This window comes from Salvelinus sp. IW2-2015, unplaced genomic scaffold, assembly GCF_002910315.2.
Source record: "Salvelinus sp. IW2-2015 unplaced genomic scaffold, ASM291031v2 Un_scaffold3104, whole genome shotgun sequence".
Classification (NCBI taxonomy): domain Eukaryota; kingdom Metazoa; phylum Chordata; class Actinopteri; order Salmoniformes; family Salmonidae; genus Salvelinus; species Salvelinus sp. IW2-2015.
This window is the reverse complement of record NW_019944394.1, coordinates 27,610-49,865: the sequence shown is the minus strand read 5'-3', so window position 1 is coordinate 49,865 and position 22,256 is coordinate 27,610. Positions and strand designations below refer to the sequence as shown.

General features: G+C 45.4%; 1 protein-coding gene across 2 annotated transcripts in view; it reads left to right on the top strand.

The window, feature by feature from the left end:
- Positions 1–22,256, top strand: part of LOC111953175 (radixin) — a 32,193-nt gene that overhangs the window by 4,572 nt on the left and 5,365 nt on the right. For both annotated transcript variants that reach the window (XM_024142366.2, XM_024142367.2), the window contains exons 2-10: positions 494–580; positions 17,175–17,258; positions 18,664–18,759; positions 19,438–19,560; positions 20,465–20,616; positions 20,736–20,819; positions 20,973–21,119; positions 21,746–21,842; positions 22,034–22,197. In XM_024142366.2, coding sequence (XP_023998134.1) covers positions 569–580; positions 17,175–17,258; positions 18,664–18,759; positions 19,438–19,560; positions 20,465–20,616; positions 20,736–20,819; positions 20,973–21,119; positions 21,746–21,842; positions 22,034–22,197 — 959 coding nt within the window. In that variant the 5' untranslated portion in view covers positions 494–568. The remainder of the gene's footprint in view (positions 1–493; positions 581–17,174; positions 17,259–18,663; positions 18,760–19,437; positions 19,561–20,464; positions 20,617–20,735; positions 20,820–20,972; positions 21,120–21,745; positions 21,843–22,033; positions 22,198–22,256) is intronic.

Here is a 22,256-nt window from a genome sequence, read left to right as displayed (position 1 = left end):
ACTCCACTTGCAGCCATTATTATGAGAGGTCCTCCCCTCAGCAGTGTCCTGTAAATCACAGGTAATCCAAATGATCAATATAACTTACCAAGTTTGCTTTAATGATAGAAAACTAGAAAAGAAAGGAAAAGAGCACTATCAAATTAGAAATGAGTACATACAGTGCCTATCATAAGTATTCACCCCCCTTGGACCCCGAAAACTCTATTTTGTTATGAGTTATTGGAGATTTCTCTGTGCAACAATTGTTTTAGTAACGTCTATCTTACGTTTTACTTCCTGAGCTTTATTTCAGTCCTGGTGACCCTGACACCACAGTGACAATATCATCGTTGCCCTCTCTACCCACTGACCTAAACTCCCTYTCCTCTCTTTCATTCCTTCCCCTTTGCCCTGGTTTCTCTGTCTTACCCATGTGTTGCATCAGCTGTTCTACCTGCATTAGATCTGCTACAATGTCCCCATAACTGAACTGATCTTCTCTGTCACCCAGGTCCTGTGAAACAGGGAAGCTATCCATCCTGTGACAGTTGTCTTCTCAGCTGCTGGGTGAAGGGAGGAGACAAACATGCCGAAACCGGTAAGACCTCAGAAACGGAACTATGAACTGAATTATAATGCAGTGGAAAGGATGAGATAACCAATTCAAAAACATCTGTGGTCTTCATTGGTCAGACTGCTTCCTGTCCAGTCGATGGGAACTTAGTTTGTACTGCTGGCAACACAAGGGATGTGGTTTCACTTCCTACTTGGGCCACATGCACTGACCTGACTGTTGACTGTCTGTAAGATGCTCTGGATAAGACTAGTGTCTTGAGTGTACAGGAAGTGTGTATGTGCTTGTACCGCCCACCCTACTTCACCCTTGCCCTTGATGGTTCCCTTCCAAGACCCATGGTGTGATGTAGGGTAGGCCTGCCAGGCTCTCAGCCCATCTCAGACACAGGGCCAGAGGCTCTGCAACACTGCTGCTATTGTTAACAGCTAATTGGACAGAGAGAATACCAGGGCCCTCTGCTGTACAAGAGAGATGCCAAAACAAACCATTCAATGCAGTGCATGGTATCAGATATCCACTGAACATTCTCACTGTTTCTCCTAGTTTCTCTGTTCATGTCTTAAGAAGCAGGTCGGGACATGGGGTTAGAGGATGAGTCATGTGGCTCTATTGCACAACTCCTGCTTTGATTTTATGCTTAGTTATGATACAGAGTTTGATTTACGGTCAGTGGAGGAAAACATTGTAGGGGAGGGAGTGTTTTGGAAGCCCTGGTAGGGGAACTGTTCTTGCGTGAGACTGGAGTTAAGCGGGGCTGGTTTTGGCTCATGTCAAATGATTAAGATGGCAGTTGGCTATACTCACTGTTCTCTCTCCTTGTGGATATATTGGGAATCTCGGGTGGTGGGGAAATGGCAGTGGAGAGAGGCGCAGACGTGCACTGATGATGTCATCATCTGATTCTCTGTCTCCTGAGTCATCAGCGCACCGCCCCAACACGGCGCACAGCAGAAACAGGCCAGGCATCCTTTTTTATAAGGTCACTGTCAAAGGCACTAGAGAATAGTATGTCCCCAAGAGTTTGTCAGCCACTCAGGGGCCACTCAAAGGCCCCTAAAAACCACCAAGGGGAATTTAGGGTGGCTGAATTCTTATCTGGAATATTCACAAGTTTAATTAGTCTATTACCCCTTGGCCTAAAATTTCTGCGCCCCGGCGGCAATGTAATTAACATACAGTGCATTTGGAAAGCATTCAGACCCCTTGACCAATTTGCCATTTTCTTACCTTATAGCCTTATTCTAAAAAACATTCTCAGCAATCTACACACAACACCCCATAATGACAAGGCGAAAACATGTTTCTAGAAATGTTATCAAATTTATTTAAAAAACTGAAGTAATTTCCATAAGTATTCAGACTCTTTGCTATGACTTGAAATTGAGATCAAGTTCACCCTGTTTCCATTGGTCATCCTTCAGATGTTTCTACAACTTGATTGGAGTCCACCTGTGGTAAATAAAATTTATTGGACATGATTTGGAAAGGCACACACCTGTCTATATAAAGGTCCCACAGTTGACATTGCATTTCCGAACAAAAACCAAGCCATGAGGTCGAAGAAATTGTCCGTAGAGCTCCGAGACAGGATTGTGTCGAAGCACAGATCTGGGGACGGGTAGCAAAACATTTCTGCAGCATTGAAGGTCCCCAAGGCCTCCATCATTCTTAAATGGAAGAGGTTTGGACCCACTAAGTATCTTTCTAGAGTTGGCTGCCCGGCCAAACTGAGCAATCGGGGGAGAAGGGCCTTGGTCAGGGAGGTGACCAATCAGGCCTTAATGGTAGTGGCCAGACAGAAGCCACTCCTCAGTAAAAGGCACATGATAGCCCGCTTGGAGTTTGTCAAAAGGCACCCAAAGGACTCTGACCATGAGAAACAAGATTCTCTCGTCTGATGAAAACAAGATTTAAATCTTTGGCCTGAATGCCAAGCGTCACGTCTGGAGGAAACCTGGCACCATTCCTACGATGAAACGTGGTGGCAGCAGCATCATGCTGTGGGGATGTTTTTCAGCGGCAGGGACTGAGAGACTAGTCAGGATTGCGGGAAAGATGAATGGAGCAAAGTACAGAGATCCTTGATGAAAACCTGCTCCAGAGCGCTCAGGACCTCAGACTGGGGTGAAGGTTCACCTTCCAACAGGACAACGACCCTAAGCACACAGCCAAGACAACGCAGGAGTAGTTTCCAAACAAGTCTCTGAATGTCCTTGAGTGGCACAGCCAGAGCGCAGACTTGAAAATAGCTGTGCGGCCACGCTCCCCATCCAACCTGACAGAGCTTGAGAGAATCTGCAGAGAAGAATGGGAGAAGCTTGTAGCGTCATGCCCAAGAAGACTCAAGGCTGTAATCGCTGCCAAAGGTGAATCAACAAAGTACTAAGTCAAGGGTCTGAATACTTATGTAAATGTGATATTCCATGTTTTTATTTTAAATAAATGTGCAAACATTTCTACAAACCTGTTTTTGCTTTGTCATTATGAGGTGTTGTGTGTAGATTGATGTGAGAAAAAAAACAATGTAATCAATTTTAGAATAAGGCTGTAATGCAACAAAATGTGGGAAAAGTCAAGAGGTCTGAATACTTTCTGAAGGCACTGTAATAAAAACATCCCCATCCAAATCTGTCTGTTTAAGCTAGAGAGATGTTATGTTTTGCATGGGCTGCATCTCAATCTACCGCATCCGCCGATATCCCCCTTCCGCATCTGCGGTGAAAGGTGGCAAAGCTAGTGGTGTTTGTCAGACCATGAGACGTCCCGAAAATCTGTCTTCTCATGAAAACATTTGTAGCGTACGAAGGGTTTAGCCTACAAACTATGAGGAAAGACGACTCTCACGAACACGATGGTGTACTCCGTTTTGCTCTAGGACGACCATAGGCTAGTACTGACTTCAGACGAGTCTTAAGTTTTAAATGGCTTTGGGAAGTCAAACTGCTCCTAACTCTTAATGGCAGGCTGCTTAGTAGGGCTGAGAGGCCATGTGCTTGTTTGTACCCCAGGCAAGGCCTGTGGTTTGCTGTGCTGGTAGCCCACCTCTGGGGTAGCGGTAAGTGTGAGGTCAGGGGGTTGGGCTAGCCTATACTGAATAACCTGCATTATTCATTGGACATAAGAACTGGCACACTCTGACCAAACCCCTCCTCCCTTCCCGTGAGCTCGGCGGGGGGTGTTTATGACCCGACAGACCCCACAGGAAGGGACCCCTGCAGGGACGTGCCTGTTTTCTCTGCCTTGTTTGGTTTGCTGCAGAAGGGCCTGCGTGTGAATTGGGCCCATATAAATGGGCTGTGTCAACATCCTGTGGAAGAAGGGTAAGGGGAGAAGTAGGGTGAGGGGCTGTAAGTGGCGGATGGCTAGCTTTGTTTTCCGCTCTATTTCTGTCTGCTAGTGAAAGCCCTGCAAGGCCATAGTGAGCTCTGCCATATCACATAGATAAACCAACAACACAAAGTTGGAGCAGCATCCACTATCCTCACTCCTGCCTGTTGAAGTCCAAACAAATTGACTGGGCCCTAGTTAACGTTCTAGCCTGCCCATCTCTGCACAGTCCAGGGCTGCGTTGAGTACAAAAATGTAACGTTTAATTGAACTGAAATGGTGCTGTACTGAACAACCAGTTGAAAAACAGGGAGGGGATGGATTGTGCGTTCAAAATGCACCGCTGCCCTTTTTAAATATCACTCATTGCTTCAAGCCACACCCACCGAACGGTGCAAACGTATCTGTCTGTTCAAGTACATACCAGAACGTTCATTACAAACCGTTCCGCAACGTAGCAAACGTTCAAGCGAACTGAACACACCCCTGTTCTATGAGTCTGAGTGGAGCGCCTCCTGATCCTGAGTACATGTGTAGGTGGGGGTCCTCCCCTCTCTCCCCAGTAGGGGGGTTAATCAGCCGGACAGACAGCTGCTCAGTGCCCAGCGGGCCAGATTAGCAACTCCTCTCTGACTAAAGGAGAGCAGTCCTGTGTGTGTGTGTGTTGTGTATGCTTGTGCGAGGCCTCCTCTCCTCTCAGCAAAGCCTTTGTAAACAGCTTATGGACAAACAGCTGCACATTTTACTGAGGGGGTTGTCTGAGAGGAGACTCATCCTCTAAACAACATGGAGAGATGCCATGACGAGCAACAGGATAAAGATTCTGACTGAAAAGTGGCTCAACTAACTTCTCTAGAACTCTCTCTCATACACACACACAAACTGTGTGGTCCAATAGGCCTTCCCTTTATCACCACTCTATTCATGCATGGCCTCTGTGGCATTTGGCCGTCCACATTTAGCTCTGCCCTACTGGCTCAGTCACATGGATGGTGGGAAACATGACCGCTAGAGGCAAAAGACAGATCCCTTTGACCATGTCCCTCACACACACCTCCTGATCACACTCCCAATTGACTTAATGAGTCCTCCTTAGATTCTTGTGCCGTTTTCTTCTAGGCCAGAATCAGAAACGGTGCTATCTCCAAGAGAAAGTGCTGATGTACTGTTTTTAGGTTGAAATCCACCAGTTGAATCACATTGATGCTTTATGTACTGTATTTGGGGTGTCATGAGTAACTGGGGCTTGGTTCAGTGGTGTTTTCAGAGGACATGATTAGCTGTGTGGGTGCTGTAGCACGTCTCTCCTCCCCCCTTCCTTCTGTCTACACACGGGACAGCCAGGGATTATGGAGAGCCGTCTGTCTGCCTGGCTATAGCTAGACTACTCTCTTCTCCTTCACACTCCGTGGGCTAGTTGTGTTTTTGGCTCAGATACACATATGTAGGCATACGTGCGAACACACACACACACACACACACACACACACACAGGCATACAGAGATACAGACATAGATACAGAGATACAGGCATACAGAGGGACATACAAGACTTCTGTCGGAAACACAAGTTAAGCACTTGACTCCCCATAACAGCTTTGTCACTCTGATACCCAACAAGGCGTCCGTTTGTCCTGCCGACACTGCATGTTGCTACTTCATTATGTAACGAGACAAAGGCATGGTCTGTCCGAGTCAGTTTATCACTGTTAGTTAGTTCTTTAGGAAAGACTTGTTACTTTTAACCCTTTAACGAGTACGATCATGTATTTGTGATCATTGTTGAGTGGTGCCTGCAGCGTATGATCACAAAGGTGGTTGAAACAGTAGCAACAAATTCCACCTTTTATTGTAAAAGATAAATGCGAACTTCCATCATCCAAACAGCACGGAACACATCCACAGCTAAACTCATTCCATAAACCATGACAAAAAAACTAAACAAAAGTTAGGTCGCTAACAGCTAGACTTTTTTTTACAATATACCACAAGGGAGAAATGTAATATTGTTTAGAGAAGAGATGCGTGTCAGCTAAGCTAACAGAAGCTAAATTCTTTGATGGCGGCCATGTTTGTTTGTTTGTTTGTTTGCGCCCGAAAACTCCCCAATCCCAGAATGGCGTTCACTATAAGACGAAAATAAACAAAGACAAAGATGGCTGCGCTTATTGCCTGAAAAATATGAACTTAGTTTAGCCACTTTTCAGCATATTACAAATCGTTGATGTACTTGTTAGTGTATACAAGAACCAGAGCACATGACTTGACAAGTCGTTTACCGTTTTTGACAAATCACAAAGCAAGTCAAATGTTTTCACCTCACAGATCATCACACCAAATACAAGCCTACTGCCAAGACTAACCGTAGCGCGAAAGCTAAACAGGGAAAGCCCTGCAAGGCCATAGTGACAACACACAACCGTTTTGGGGGGGGTTTTCAAGTCCATGGGGGGTAGAAATGGGTGAAGGTATCGTGGGGGGATATGATGCAGGAAATATTACTATGATGTGGGATTTATCAATAAATGGGGGGAAAACACAGAAGTTTATACACTAAATAAAACCCATGGAAAAGGGGGTCTGAGCTGGCAACCCTGAGGTACCAAAGTTACAATCTGAGTGTTCAAAACAACTGAGAAATCTGACTTCCGACTTCAGTGCGTTCAAGACAAATGGGAACTCTGGGGGGGGAGCTCCGACTGGGGGAAATTGCTTTGCACTGTCATCCAACTCGGAATTCCAACTCGGGAACTGGTTCCTCTTTCTAGAGCTCTGACTTTCTGACCTGAAGATCATTGACGTCATGATTTTATCTAGTATTTTTCAGAGTTCACAGTTGTCTTGAAAGCCCCATAAATCAGTCGAGTGAACTATCCCTTGTTATTAAGTCTTTGGTCTGACAGACGCTTACATGACAACCAGAATGCATTGTATGACGTCAACAAACATGGCGCCACACATCGCCGGCAAAAAAGCTTAGCATTAGCTCATAATCAGTGCAACATTCAATAAAGTATTTTACACACGTGTCCATTAGAATCTCTGCAATAATTCAGAACGCATGATTTGTCACCAGTACTTGAAAACGTGAATAAAACAGTAAATACATTAGGATCCATACATACATACGGTGTGCTACAGCAGAAAGGACAACACGATATACAGAAAATAGACACTTACTTTGATAGGAACGCACACATGTCTAAAGTCCAATTTGTAAGGAAAACAACCATGAAGGCAATGCGGGTGCCAGCCTGAAAATGTCCTGTGGGAAAATGTTGTGCAAGACCTGTTCTGACTAGATGCACAATGTTTCATACTTGATCTGGGGAAACATTAGGGAAGTGCTTGGGCTTTCGTTGGAGAGAAGTTTGTCCGACTCAGTAAAGCCTCAAACATTAATTGTCCACAACAGTGAAATGGGCTGCAACTTACGTGAATTAACGAGGAGGTGGAAAAACTTGTTTGAAATTAAGAAGCTGAAACATATCTTAAAAGTAATTAGCAGGCAGCTTGCCTTGGTTTGAGGGCAGCGCGTGTAACTGTCCTGTTGCATAACAACCACATTTTGGAACAGTGAGAGCATTCTGACATCACGCACATGAATAAACTCACGCAGGGGTGACGGTTAGAGATTTTCCTCCACCTCTAAATTTTGCTCGCCTCAAGTAGAGTATATTGTGATCAATTGCAGGCCACACTACTTGCCTAGAGAGTTTTCAGCTATACTTTTCGTGGCTGTTTATTTACCACCACAGACAGATGCTGGCACTAAGACTGCACTCAGTCAGCTGTATAATGAAATAAGCAAACAGGAAACTACACACCCAGAGGCGGCGCTCCTAGTGGCCGGAGACTTTAATGCAGGGAAACTATAAATCAGTTCTACCAAATTTCTATCAACATGTTAAATGTGCAACCAGAGGTAAAAAAATTCTAGATCACCTGTACTCCACACACAGAGACGCGTACAAAGCTCTCCCTCGCCCTCAATTTGGTAAATCCGAAAACAACTCTATCCTCCTGATTTACAGCTTACAAGCAAAAAATAAAGCATGAGGCACCAGTGACTCTGTCTATAAAAAAGTGTTCAGATGAAGCTAAGCTACAGGACTGTTTTGCTATCACAGACTGGAACATGCTCCGGGAATCTTCCGATGGCATTGAGGAGTACACCACATCAGTCACTGGCTTTATCAATAAGTGCATTGAGGACGTCGTCTCCACAGTGACCGTACGTACTAGAGGTCGACCGAATACTCGGAATGGCCGATTTTAATTAGGGCCGATTTTCAAGTTTTCATAACAATCGGAAATCTGTATTTTTGGACACCGATTTGGCCCAATTTTTTAAATCTATTTATTTATAAAAATAAAAAACAGATTTACACCTTTTTATTTAATCTTTTTAACTAGGCAAGTCAGTTAAGAACACATTCTTATTTTCAATGATGGCCTAGGAACGGTGGGTTAACTGCCTCGTTCAGGGGCAGAACGACAGATATTTACCTTGTCAGCTCGGGGGATTCAATCTTGCAACCTTACAGTTAACTAGTCCAACGCTCTAACCATCTGATTACATTGCACTCCACGAGGAGCATGCCTTTACGCAAATGCAGTAAGCCAAGGTAAGTTGCTAGCTAGCATTAAACTTATCTTATAAAAAACAATCAATCAATCATAATCACTAGTTAACTACACATGGTTGATGATATTACTAGTTTATCTAGCGTGTCCTGCATTGCATATAATCGATGTGGTGCGTATCGTTGCTCCAATGTGTACCTAACCATTATCATCAATGCCTTTCTTAAAATCAATACACAGAAGTATATATTTTTAAACCTGCATATTTAGCTAAAAGAAATACAGGTTAGCAGGCAATATTAACCAGGTGAAATTGTGTCACTTTTCTTGCGTTCATTGCACGCAGAGTCAGTGTATATGCAACAGTTTGGGCCGCCTAATTTGCCAGAATTTTATTGTGCAATGTAACAGGAATATTTAGACTTATGGATGCTACCCGTTAGATAAAATACGTAACGGTTCCGTATTTCACTGAAAGAATAACCGTCTTGTTTTCGAGATGATAGTTTCCGGATTCGACCATATTAATGACCTAAGGCTCGTATTTCTGTGTGTTATGTTATAACTAAGTCTATGATTTGATAGAGCAGTCTGACTGAGCGGTGGTAGGCAGCAGCAGGCTCGTAAGCATTCATTCAAACAGCACTTTTGTGCGTTTTGCCAGCAGCTCTTCGTTGTGCTTCAAGCATTGCGCTGTTTATGACGTCAAGCCTATCAACACCCGAGATTAGGCTGGTTCTAACCGATGTGAAATGGCTATAAATAGCGGGGTGCGTGCTAATAGCGTTTCAAAAGTCACTCGCTCTGAGACTTGGAGTGGTTGTTCCCCTTGCTCTGCATGGGTAACGCTGCTTCGAGGATGGCTGTTGTCGATGTGTTCCTGGTTTGAGCCCAGGTAGGAGCAAGGAGAGGGACGGAAGCTATACTGTTACACTGACAATACTGAAGTGCCTATAAGAACATCCAATAGTCAAAGGTTAATGAAATACAAATGGAAGAGAGAGAAATAGTCCTATAATTCCTATAATAACTACAACCTAAAACTTCTTACCTGGGAATATTGAAGACTCATGTTAAAAGGAACCACCAGCTTTCATATGTTCTGAGCAAGGAACTTAAACGTTAGCTTTCTTACATGGCACATATTGCACTTTTACTTTCTTCTCCAACACTTTGTTTTTGCATTATTTAAACCAAATTGAACATGTTTCATTATTTATTTGAGGCTAAATTGATTTTATTGATGTGTTATATTAAGTTAAAATAAGTGTACATTCAGTATTGTTGTAATTGTCATTATTACAAATAAAAATTTAAAAATCATCCGATTTAATCGGTATCGTCTTTGTGGTCCTCCAATAATCGGTATCGGTGTTAAAATCATAATCGGTCGACCTCTAGTACGTACATACCCCAACCAGAAGCCATGGATTACAGGCAACATTCGCACTGAGTTAAAGGGTAGAGCTGCCGCTTTCAAGGTGCTGGACTCTAACCCGGAAGCTTACAAGAAATCCTGATATGCCCTGCAATGAACCATCAAACGGGCAAAGCGTCAATACAGGGCTAAGATTGAATCATACTACACCGGCTCTGACGCTCGTCTTATGTGGCAGGGCTTGCAAACTATTACAGACTATAAAGGGAAGCACAGCTGCGAGCTGCCCAATGACACAAGTCTACCAGACGAGCTAAATCACTTCTATGCTCGCTTCGAGGCAAGCAACACTGAGGCATGCATGAGAGCATCAGCTGTTCTGACGACTGTGTAATCACGCTCTCCGTAGCCGACGTGAGTAAGACCTTTTAAACAGGTCAACATACACAAGGCTGCGGGGCCAGACGGATTACCAGGACGTGTGCTCCGGGCATGTGCTGACCAACTGGCAGGTGTCTTCACTGACATTTTCAACATGTCCCTGTCCGAGTCTGTAATACCAACATGTTTCAAGCAGACCACCATAGTCCCTGTGCCCAAGAACACAAAGGCAACCTGCCTAAATGACTACAGACCCGTAGCACTCACATCTGTAGCCATGAAGTGCTTTGAAGGCTGGTAATGGCTCACATCAACACCATTATCCCAGAAACCCTAGACCCACTCCAATTTGAATACCGCCCAAACAGATCCCCAGATGATGCAATCTCTATTGCACTCCACACTGCCCTTGCCCACCTGTACAAAAGGAACACTTATGTGAGAATGCTATTCATTGACTACAGCTCAGCGTTCAACACCATAGTACCCTCAGCTCATCACTAAGCTAAGGATCCTGGGACTAAACACCTCCCTCTGCAACTGAATCCTGGACTTCCTGACGGGCTGCCCCCAGGTGGTGGGGTAGGTAGCAACACATCTGCCATGCTGATCCTCAACACTGGAGCTCCCCAGGGGTGCGTGCTCAGTCCCCTCCTGTACTCCCTGTTCACCCACGACTGCATGGCCAGGCACAACTCCAACACCATCATTAAGTTTTAGCAGACAACAACAGTGGTAGGCCTGATCACCGACAACGACGAGACAGCCTATAGGGAGGAGGTCAGAGACCTGGCCCGGGTGGTGCCAGAATAAACACCTATCCCTCAACGTAACCAAGACTAAGGAATGATTGTGGACTACAGGAAAAGGAGGACCGAGCATGCCCCTATTCTCATTGATGGGCTGTAGTGGAGCAGTTTGAGAGCTTCAAGTTCCTTGGTGTCCACATCATCAACAAACTAGAATATGGTCCAAACACACCAAAGACAGTCGTGAAGAGGGCAACAACAAAGCCTATTCCCCTCAGGAAACGAAAAAGATTTGGGCATGGGTCCGGAGATCCTCAAAAGGTTCTACAGCTGCACCATCGAGAGCATCCCTGACTGGTTGCATCATCTGCCTGGTACGGCAATTGCTCGGCCCCCGACCGCAAGGCACTACAGAGGGTAGTGCGTACTGCCCAGTACATCACTGGGGCTAAGCTGCCTGCCATCCAGGAACCTCTGCACCAGGCGTGTCAGAGAAGGCCCTAAAAAGTGTCAGACCCCAGCCACCCCAGTCATAGACTGTTCTCTCTTCTACCGCATGGCAAGCGGTACCAGAGTGCCAAGTCTAGGACATAAAGGTTTTCAACAGTTTTTACCCCCAAGCCATAATGAACTCCTGAACAGGTAATCAAATGGCTACTGGATTATTTGCATTGTGTGCGCCCGCCCCCCCCCCCCAACCCTTCTTTTACGCTGCTGCCACTCTCTGTTTATCATATATGCATAGTCACTTTAAACTATACATTCATGTAACATACTACCTCAATTGGCCCGACCAACCAGTGCTCCCGCACATGGTCTAACCGGGCTATCTGCATTGTGTCCCGCCACCCACCACCCGCCAACCCCTCTTTTATGCTACTGCTACTCTGTTCATCATATTTGCATGTACATTCTACCTCAATCAGCCTGACTAACCGGTGTTTGTATGTAGTCTCGCTACTTTTATAGCCTCACTACTGTATATAGCCTCGCTACTGTTATTTTTCACTGTTTTTTTCCCTGTTTTTATTTCTTTACTTACCTATTGTTCACCTAATACCTTTTTTGCACTATTGGTTAGAGCCTGTAAGTAAGCATTTCACTGTAAGGTCTGCACCTGTTGTATTCGGCGCACGTGACAAATAAACTTTGACTTGATATTTGGAACTCGTGTGAAAAGGTTAGGAAATACTTGTTACTTAACGGGGGCCTTGTGGTGGTTGTTTGGTTTATTGGTGTACATAATCCCACCCCCTGATTGACTCTATCAGCTAATTGAGGGAGGGAACCTGACCTGAGTTTCTTAGAGGAAACACCTCAAGTAACCTTAACCCAGGAGGTCACCCACCATGTGAGGAAGTTGAACTTGCTAGTACTTTTATAGGTTGCTTAGGACAGGCATTAAAGCAGGCATAAGGAAGTCTAAATGCCTTTTATGCTCGCTTCGATGAATATAACACTGTGTCTTGCATGAATGCCCCTGTTTTTTCGGATGACTGTGTGATTTCACTCTCAGTGGCCGATGTGAGCAAATCGTTTCAACAGGTTAACAATCAGACTGAATACCAGGGCGTGTTCTCAAAGCATGCGCAGACCAGCTGGTAAGTGTCTTCACAGACATTTTCAATCTCTCCTTGTCCCAACATGTTTCAAGCTGATCACCATTGTCCCTTTTCCCAAGATCTCCAAGATAACCTGCCTAAATGATTATTGCCCTGTAGCACTCGCATCTGTAATTATGAAGTCCTTTGAAAGGCTGGTCATGACACACATCAACACCATCATCCCAGACACCCTGGACCCACTCCAATTTGCATACTGCCCCAACAAAGATGTAATCTCAATTGCATTTCACACTGCCCTCTCCCATCTGGACAAGAGGGGAAATAACTATGTGAGAATGCTGTTTTATAGACTACATCTCAGCGTTCAACACCATAGTCCCCTCCAAGCTAGGGACCCTGGGACTGAACACCTCCCTCTGCAACTGGATTCTGGACTTTCTGGCGGGTTGGCCCCAGGTGGTGAGGGTAGGTAACAACACCTACACTGCGCTGACCCTCAACATGGGTGTAGGCTAACGACACAACGGTGGTAGAACTGATCACCGACGGTGATGAGACAGCCTATAGGGAGGAGGTCAGAGACTTAGCAGTGTGGTGCCAGGAGAACAGCCTCTCCCTCAACGTCATTGAGACCAAGGAGCTGATCGTGGACTAAGAGGAAAGAGGAAACGTTTGTTGCTGAATTGGTATCAGGCCCTAACATGTGTCAAAAAAACATTCCCACACCAGTACACCACCCGCCTTTTTATTTAACTAAGTCAGTTAAGAACACATTCTTATTTATAATGACTGCCTACTGGGGAACGGTGTGTTAACTGGGCAGAATGACAGATTTGTACCTTGTCAGCTCTGGGATTCGATCCAGCAACCTTTCGATTACTGGCCCAACGCTCTAACTACTAGGCTACCTGCCGCCCCTGATATCAGCATGACACAACAGGAACTGGGATTCGTCGGACCAGGCAAAGGTTTACAAGTCCTCAATTGTCCAGTGTTGGTGATCGCATGCGCACTGGAGCCACGTCTTCTTTTTCTTAGCTGATGGTAATGGAACCTGGTGTGGTCGTCTGCTGCAATAGCCCATCTGTGACAAGGATCAACGAGTTGTGCGTTCCGAGATGCCGTTCTGCACACCACTGTTGTACTGCACCGTTATTTGCCTGGTTGTGGCCCGCCTGCTAGCTTGCACGATTCTTGCCATTCTCCTTCAACCTCTCATCAATAAGCTGTTTTCGCCCACAGGAATGCCACTTACTGGATTCAATTTTTGTTGCGCCTTTCTCGGTAGACCCTAGACACTGTCGTGCATGAAAAGCCCAGGAGGGCGGCCGTTTCTGAGATACTGATCTGGAGCGCCTGGTACTGATCATACCACGCTCAAAGTCACTTAGGTCATGTACCCCATAATTACCCCATAATGACAAAGTGAAAACAGGTTGTTAGACATTTTTGCAAATGTATAAAATAGAAAAAAAATGCATACCTTATTTACATAAGTATTCAGACCCTTTGCTATGAGACTCAAAATTGAGCTCGGGTGCATCCTGTTTCCATTGATCACCCTTGAGATGATTCTACAACTTGATTGAAGTCCACCTGTGGTAAATTCAATTGATTTACATGATATGGAAAGGCACACACCTGTCTATTTAAGGTCCCACAATTGACAGTGCATGTCAGAGCGAAAACCAAGCCATGAGGCCGAAGGAATCGTCCGTAGAACTCCGAGCCAGGATTGTGTCGAGGCACAGATCTGGGGAAGGGTACCAAAACATTTCTGCAGCATTGAATGTCCCCAAGAACACAGTGGCCTCCATCATTCTTAAATGGAAGGAGTTTGGAACCACCAAGACTCTTCCTAGAGCTGACTGCCTGGCCAAACTGCGCAATCGGGGTAGAAGGGCCTTGGTCAGGGTAGTGACCAAGAAGCTGATGGTCACTCTGACAGCGCTCTAGTGTTCCTATGTGGAGATGGGAGAACCTTCCAGAAGGACAACCATCCCTGCAGCACTTCACCAATCAGGCCTTTGGCCACTCTACCATAGACGGAAGCCACTCCTCAGTAAAAGACACATGACAGCCCGCTTTGAGTTTGCTAAAAGGCACCTAAAGACTCTCAGACCATGAGAAACAAGATTCTCTGGTCTGATGATTCAGGCCAAAGATTGAACTCTTCGGCCTGAATGCCAAACGTCACGTCTGGAGGAAACCTGGCACCATCCCTACGGTGAAGCACGGTGGTGGCAGCATCATGCTGTGGGGATGTTTTTCAGTGGCAGGGACTGGGAGACTATTCAGGATCGATGGCATAGATGAATGGAGCAAAGTACAGAGCGATCCTTGATGAAAACCTGCTCCAGAGTGCTCAGGACCTCAGACTGGGGTGAAGGTTCACCTTCCAACAGGACAACGACCCTAAGCACACAGCCAAGACAACGCAGGAGTGACTTCGGGACAAGTCTCTGAATGTCCTTGTGTGGCCCAGCAGAGCCCAGACTTGAACCGGATCGAACGTCTCTGGAGAGACCTGAAAATAGCTGTGCAGCAGCGCTTCCTATCCAACCTGACAGAGCTTGAGAGGATCTGCAGAGAAGAATGGGAGCGAGTCCCCAAATACAGGTGTGCCAAGCTTGTAGCGTCATACCCAAGAATACTCAATGCTGTAATCGCTGCCAAAGGTGCTTCTACAAAGTACTGAGTAAAGGGTCTGAATACTTATGTAAATGTGATTTTTCAGTTTATTTTTAATACCTATTTTTGCTTTGTCGTTATGGGGTATTTTGTGTAGATTGATTGGGGGGGAGGCAATTTAATCAATTTTAGAATAAGGCTGTAACGTAATGAAATGTTGAAAAAGTCCACAGTTCTTAATACTTTCTGAAGGCACTGTACATACACTTTTACACATCATTTGCTGCTGCTGTTCTTCATTTTACCTGTATTATTATCTGTCGTCATATGTAGTCACTTTACTGTTTCTACCTCAAATACTGTTATCTACCTCATATCTCGTACTTCTGCACATTGAGCTGGTACTGGTTCTCTCTGTATATAGCTCCACATTGAGCTGGTTCTCTCTGTATATAGCTCCACATTGAGCTGCTACTCTGTATATAGCTCCACATTGAGCTGCTACTCTCTGTATATAGCTCCACATTGAGCTGCTACTCTCTGTATATAGCTCCACATTGAGCTGCTACTCTCTGTATATAGCTCCACATTGAGCTGCTACTCTCTGTATGTAGCTTCACATTGAGCTGCTACTCTCTGTATGTAGCTCCACATTGAGCTGCTACTCTCTGTATGTAGCTCCACATTGAGCTGCTACTCTCTGTATGTAGCTCCACATTGAGCTGCTACTCTCTGTATATTTTATTTTTTAAACTGCAGCATTGAAGGGCTTGTTAGCAACCATTTCAAGGTAAAGCATACACCAGTTGTATTTGCCGCATGTAACAAATACAATTTGACTTGATTTGTTTGCCCAATATACATCTGTTAGCATGTTTGGTAGATAAACTTCTCCCTATCATAGTTCTAGCTCTAGTCTACTTGCCTTTTCCTGTGCTGTACTAGGATGCAGGTGGAGAGGGGCCGCGTGTGCTTTCATTGGAGAATGCTGAATACTTAGTGGGGCAGAGCGAGCGTACAGGAGGTTTCATGGCTAATTAATGCTAGCGAGTCAGAGGCAGATGCACAATCTCTACAGTATGATTTATGTTAGAGTACTGTGCCGGATATTGAAACATTTTCTGGATAATTAATGACGTGTGTGTGTGCACCCAGCACTGTGTGTTAGGGTAAACAGGGATAGAGAATGTGCGTGTAGTATTTCTGTCCTGAGGTTTCATGGGTAATTCATGATAAGAAGAGGGCAGAGCAAGGGAAGCTGCTTCTCTCAGTGGGCGACTAAGGTACTGTAACTACACAGTAACGCAGTAACACTATCCGGATTGGAGTGCATCTGGCCGCCACTCTGCATCATCTTTCTCTCTGGCCAGCGTGCTGCATTTCTCTCTGTGTATCTATTTTATTTCCCCCACTACCTCTCTGTGTCTCCAGTGATGGGTGTGTGTATGTGTGTCAGTCATGGAGGATGCCCTCGGGGTCAGGCCCATCAGCTGTGTGTCAGGTCTGGTGCCAGGCCAGCCTAGTGCAGCTCAGACAGCAGCAGCCAATGGCTGGCCTCGCTCCTCTGCTCCGCCTCACAGGGAGGAGGAGGAGGCGGCCGTAGGAAGGGGAGCAGTCACTCAGTGCTGAGAGGGCAAAAAGACACACACACTTGTGCATACACAGGCACTGCATTAGCCCATATGCACACACACACACACACACACAGAGAGACAACGCTCCTTCAGTTCTCTGTCTTGCTGGAAGGCCTTTTGTTGCTCCCTTGAGGAAGGTTCAGTCTAATGCACTAAAACATACTGAAATTTAGTTTGTTAATTTCCACCAAAATGGCTGACTCACTGCCATTTTAAATGTGTTAAAGCTGCGTCTGACACTTCCTGAAACGCTGACCATGGCACACAGTGGTGACGGTGTCGCGTGAAAAGTTGACAGCCTACAGTACAGCAATACAGTGAATGGAAATTGACATGCAAATAACATGCAAACTTGTTTTGTAGATTAATGTGCGGGTGACCACCATGGACGCAGAGCTGGAGTTTGCCATCCAGCCCAACACCACTGGCAAACAGCTCTTTGACCAGGTAAGCAACGGCCAGGACTCAATACAAACTGAGAATTCACATAACTTAAAACCTAATAGAACTATAGTATGAAACATCATCTCATGTAAGATCAAGTGGGTGCTTTACGGTGTTCCTGGATGAGGTTAATTTCTCCCTTTTTTTGTTGGTATTATCATGGAAGATCAGTCTTTTGATATACACCGTCCTGATTGACGTGTAGTCAGCTACTGTTGTCATAGTACCAGTACTGTTCTCCTGTCATGATGGAGCAGCGTTACTGTGACTGACAGTCATGCCAAGGCAGCACAGACCCCCCCCCCCCCCTCCCCATGGAGGCTTTTCCCTGCATCCATATCCACCCATTGCAGTATTGATGTCCCTGGCTGAAATATTCATATGACATAGACCTCTAGCTAGCTGGGGTAAAACTGGGGCCTGCCCTGGTCCTATGGCTCACACACAGGATAGGGCCCATGAGTTGAGTGGAGACCATGTCCCCAACTAATTACATCCATGTCATGTCACCAATGACATGGTTATACTGTAGTTTCACAGTTTTGAGGGTGCATTGGAGGTCATTGAAGGACAGACTGTTTTCGGGATCTTTATTGTTGGCTAGATCTTTTCTGCAACTTCTCAGCCTGACACTGGAGGAGGAGGAGGATGATGATGATGAGGAGGATGATGATATTGCAATGTCCAATCCTCATTTCTATCCCTGTTGAGGTTCCTATGTGCCTGTACAGCTACTCTGTAACACATGTTAACGATATCGCCTTGACCACAAACAGTACCAGAGCATTTTCTCACAAACAGAAGCTGGAGAGTGTGTAGGAGGGCTGAAGAACTGTAATGAATGAGACCATTGACATGTGCAGGCAGGTGGCGACTGTCCGACTGTGCTGGACTGTGTCCCCAGCTGTCTTCTCACACTTCAGTGAGTGTTTTGTATTCCCAGTACACACACCCACAGTCCATTTCCAGGAATTCATCAGGAGTTATGGACGTCTGCCTCATTGCCCTCCTCTGCAGTAACAGACAGAGTGAATCTAAGTAGTTTGTTGCCGCGTGTCAACTGGCTGGCCTATTAGTCACCCTCCCAGAGTTTTTAATGGTGAGCCCAGGGCCCATTATGGAGGAGTTATGCCACAGCGGGCCCATCGCTGCCGAGGAGCCTCCAGTCAAGCAGAGGCTAAAACACCCCTCTCAATCTCCATTAAACCCGCATTGCAGTATTTATTTACACAGTAGCATGCGAGCCTAACTTCCATCCTAGTCACACACAATCTGATAACTTTTGTCATGAAACAAATGGTTGCTAGCATGTTGCGTTCTATGACTTTTCACATGAGAAATGTATGACTTTCTCAGTAATCCCACCCTCCCAACTGTTTAATGGTGGAGTATTGTCTGATGTTAACAGGTGGTGAAGACGGTGGGGCTTCGAGAGGTCTGGTTCTTCGGACTGCAGTACGTGGACAGCAAGGGTTACAGCACGTGGCTGAAGCTTAATAAAAAGGTGAGTCCTCTCTCGTTCTCGTGTTTTCACTTGGTATCTCTTTCTCTCGCTCTCTGTTTCCAGAGCGGCTGCCAGCAGGCAGTCAGTTTGAGCTGGTTATTAGGCTGTCGTCAGGGGGCCTCAGATGTGCACTTTCACAGGCTTCCTGTCACACTCAGGCCAAAGACCCTCCGACCCCCCAAAAAACTGCTCTGAAGTGCTGTAAAAGACAGCGCGAGAGAGTGTGTGTGTTTCTTGTTGGAACTTGTTCAGTAGTCGTAGAGCAGTGTGGTTCTGTCAGGGTGATCTACAACAGGATTTATTTTAACAGTTGTCTCCAGTGGAAAGTGTTCTGATTCTTGGGCCCGGAGTCTGGGACATAAGCAGCTGTAAAGAGGGTCCAATCCTATCACTAATTAGGACAAGATTAGATAACAGAAGTTTGTTCATACCTTTATGGCTTCATAGCCAACTTCTATGATTTACCTTTATAGCCCAGCTTCTAAAGCTGAGATTGTAAAGCTTCTGGATCAAAGATGGATGCTTACTTATTAGCCAGCCACGTTTTTGTTTGTCAGTGCAGATAAAGGAGAGGAGACAAGGCGATAGAAGGCACTTTAGACTACTGAGACTCATCTACGTCCTAGTGGTCTTGTTGTCTGTACAGGGCTTTAAAGGTGTTGTCCTTGTCCTCTCCAGGTGACAGCCCAGGATGTAAAGAAGGAGAACCCTCTGCAGTTTAAGTTCCGGGCCAAGTTCTTCCCTGAGGACGTGTCTGAGGAGCTGATCCAGGAGATCACACAGAGACTCTTCTTCCTGCAGGTAACTGACAACTGGGTTCCAATACTCACACTAACCATACTATTTGTGAGGTCAATTGAGAATGTAGTATGCTTATTGGTCATAGTATGGATATATTTAGTATGCCCCAAGTTCCCGGGATGTTGTAGTACATTAGCCAAAATACGAAGTATACAAACAGTGTACACTATTTCTGTGCTTTTAGGGCCCATAATGCAATTCTTCAGAAAATGGGCGCGGCTTCACAACATTTTCAAATATGGCGTTAAATATGCAGCCGAAGTCCGGCGAGAGCGGATACAAATTCATTGCTTTAACTAATTATGACAATTTCTTAGGTACGCTAGCCTTACAGCATATCATTAAAGCAGTTGCTTGTATGTACTGGTATGTTAGCTATCTACCTAACGTTAGTTGGCTACTAATACATCGAACTTGCCAGGATTTTAACTAACTACACAATGTTTATTGACTTGATTATTCACAGTATGCTAAGTGTATAGTCGTTGTGCGTTCTCAATTGACATTGTTAATGAAGTCTAGCTAGTAATTAATAACAAGCTAGCAAGAAGTTGCATAGCAACAGCACTCAACGGAAAGGATACCGTTTGTTTACAGTGTGCTAAAATGAACTAATAGTATGTTAGTATGGATATTCGAACACAGCTTCTGTCTGTCACACACTGATGACATCACCATGTCAGTCGGGGGGGGAGCCCTCTTCATTGCTGGTCTAGGATTCTAAGTCATCAGTATTCTAAGTCTTGACGGTCAAAAACAGACATACTCGTTCTATGTTTACTCGTAGTGTCTTAATGCCAAATCCTTCCTAAGTTCAGTACTCAGTGGGTGAGGTGAGGTCACATGACCTCTACTTTATTTTTCTCTTTCTGTTTTCCGCTCTCCTTTTGGCTTCTCTGACCAGGTGAARGAGGCCATTTTGAACGATGAGAACTACTGTCCCCCGGAGACTGCCGTGCTGCTGGCATCCTACTCTGTCCAGGCCAAATACGCCGACTACAACAAAGACAGCCACAAGCCTGGCTACCTCACCAACGACAGACTGCTGCCACAGAGGTGAGTGGCCAGAAGCAGGGATATCCCGGAGTCATGCACCATCCACATACTAACAAGGAATCCTGGAATGTATTATTATTATTTTTTTGATTTCCTCTGGAATGTTCTATGTTGTGTAGAGTCCTGGAGCAGCACAAGCTCACCAAGGAGCAGTGGGAGGACCGGATACAGACCTGGCATGAGGAGCACCGAGGCATGCTCAGGTCTGTGTGGATTTCCTTCTCTTTCTCTGTTTGTGTTAATGAGGGTTATTGGGAGAGGTGTTTTGTCTCGTAGAAGATGCATTTGTCTGAATGGTTCCCCACAACGAGACATTTCCATGTCAAAAACGTAACGATGATGTGCGTTTCCCCCAGAGAGGACTCTATGATGGAGTACCTGAAGATAGCTCAGGACCTGGAGATGTACGGAGTCAACTACTTTGAGATCAAGAACAAGAAGGGGACAGAGCTGTGGCTGGGAGTGGACGCCCTGGGACTCAACATCTATGAACACGAAGACAAGTCAGTCTCACTACTACTACAGCTGTATCAATTATGGCTGGCCTATTGGAAATCTACTGTTAWACTACGTACTGTAATGATAAGCAGATGTTTAATCAGATTTCGCTTTTTCGATTAGTTGTTCTACTTTACAAACTGTAGTTTGAGTGTTGGGGTGAATCAAAGATGTCCAAGAAGAAAAGAGAGAGAGAGAAGGATGGGTAAATGTTATTTTTTAGCAGTAGAGGAGAGAGGGGTGGGGGAAGAGAGTAAGTAGGGTCTGTTACTCTTCCTGTCTTCCTCTCATTTGTGGATGGGACACGACTGTGGCACGGCTTTGAAATGGTTTCCTGTCCTGCCACTCAGACCTATTCCCTTTCTTTCCCAACACTGACCTCAGATCAGCTGGTAGACAATAATGCAGTGCCAATCTCTTGAGTAGAGACTTGCATTGGCAGGACTGGAATCTGATTACAGATCAGTATAATATACAGCAATCGACATGGATTTGGACGTCTCTCGCCTATCATCGCCATCTGCTGGCAGCTTTTATWGCACAATATTTTACACCCCAAAATACAACTTAATTTTGAATATTGAAAACTGTCTGTGTGCATCAATTACCAAGTATCAAAATCTGCCCCCAGACTGACACCAAAGATCGGCTTCCCTTGGAGCGAGATCCGAAACATCTCCTTCAACGACAAGAAGTTTGTCATCAAACCCATCGACAAGAAAGCTCCAGTAAGTCTCCCGTCGTCTGATTTTTTTTTCTTTTAAGATCTCAAAACAACAAGATGTGAAGAGACAGATCCTTTTTCCAGAACAATAATAAAAAGTTCATCATATTCTCTGTTGTCAAACATAGTAATCTCATGGTCTATCTATCCATCCTACCGGTTTTCCCCTGAACTCGGTCTCCTGTGTCCCTGTAGGACTTTGTGTTCTACGCGCCACGGTTGCGGATCAACAAGCGTGTCCTGGCTCTGTGTATGGGGAACCACGAGCTGTACATGAGGAGGAGGAAGCCTGACACCATCGAGGTGCAGCAGATGAAGGCCCAGGCCAGAGAGGAGAAACATCACAAACAGCAGGAGAGGTACAGGAGGAGCACACACAGACACACACGCGCACACAAACACAGACGCATCTTACTCA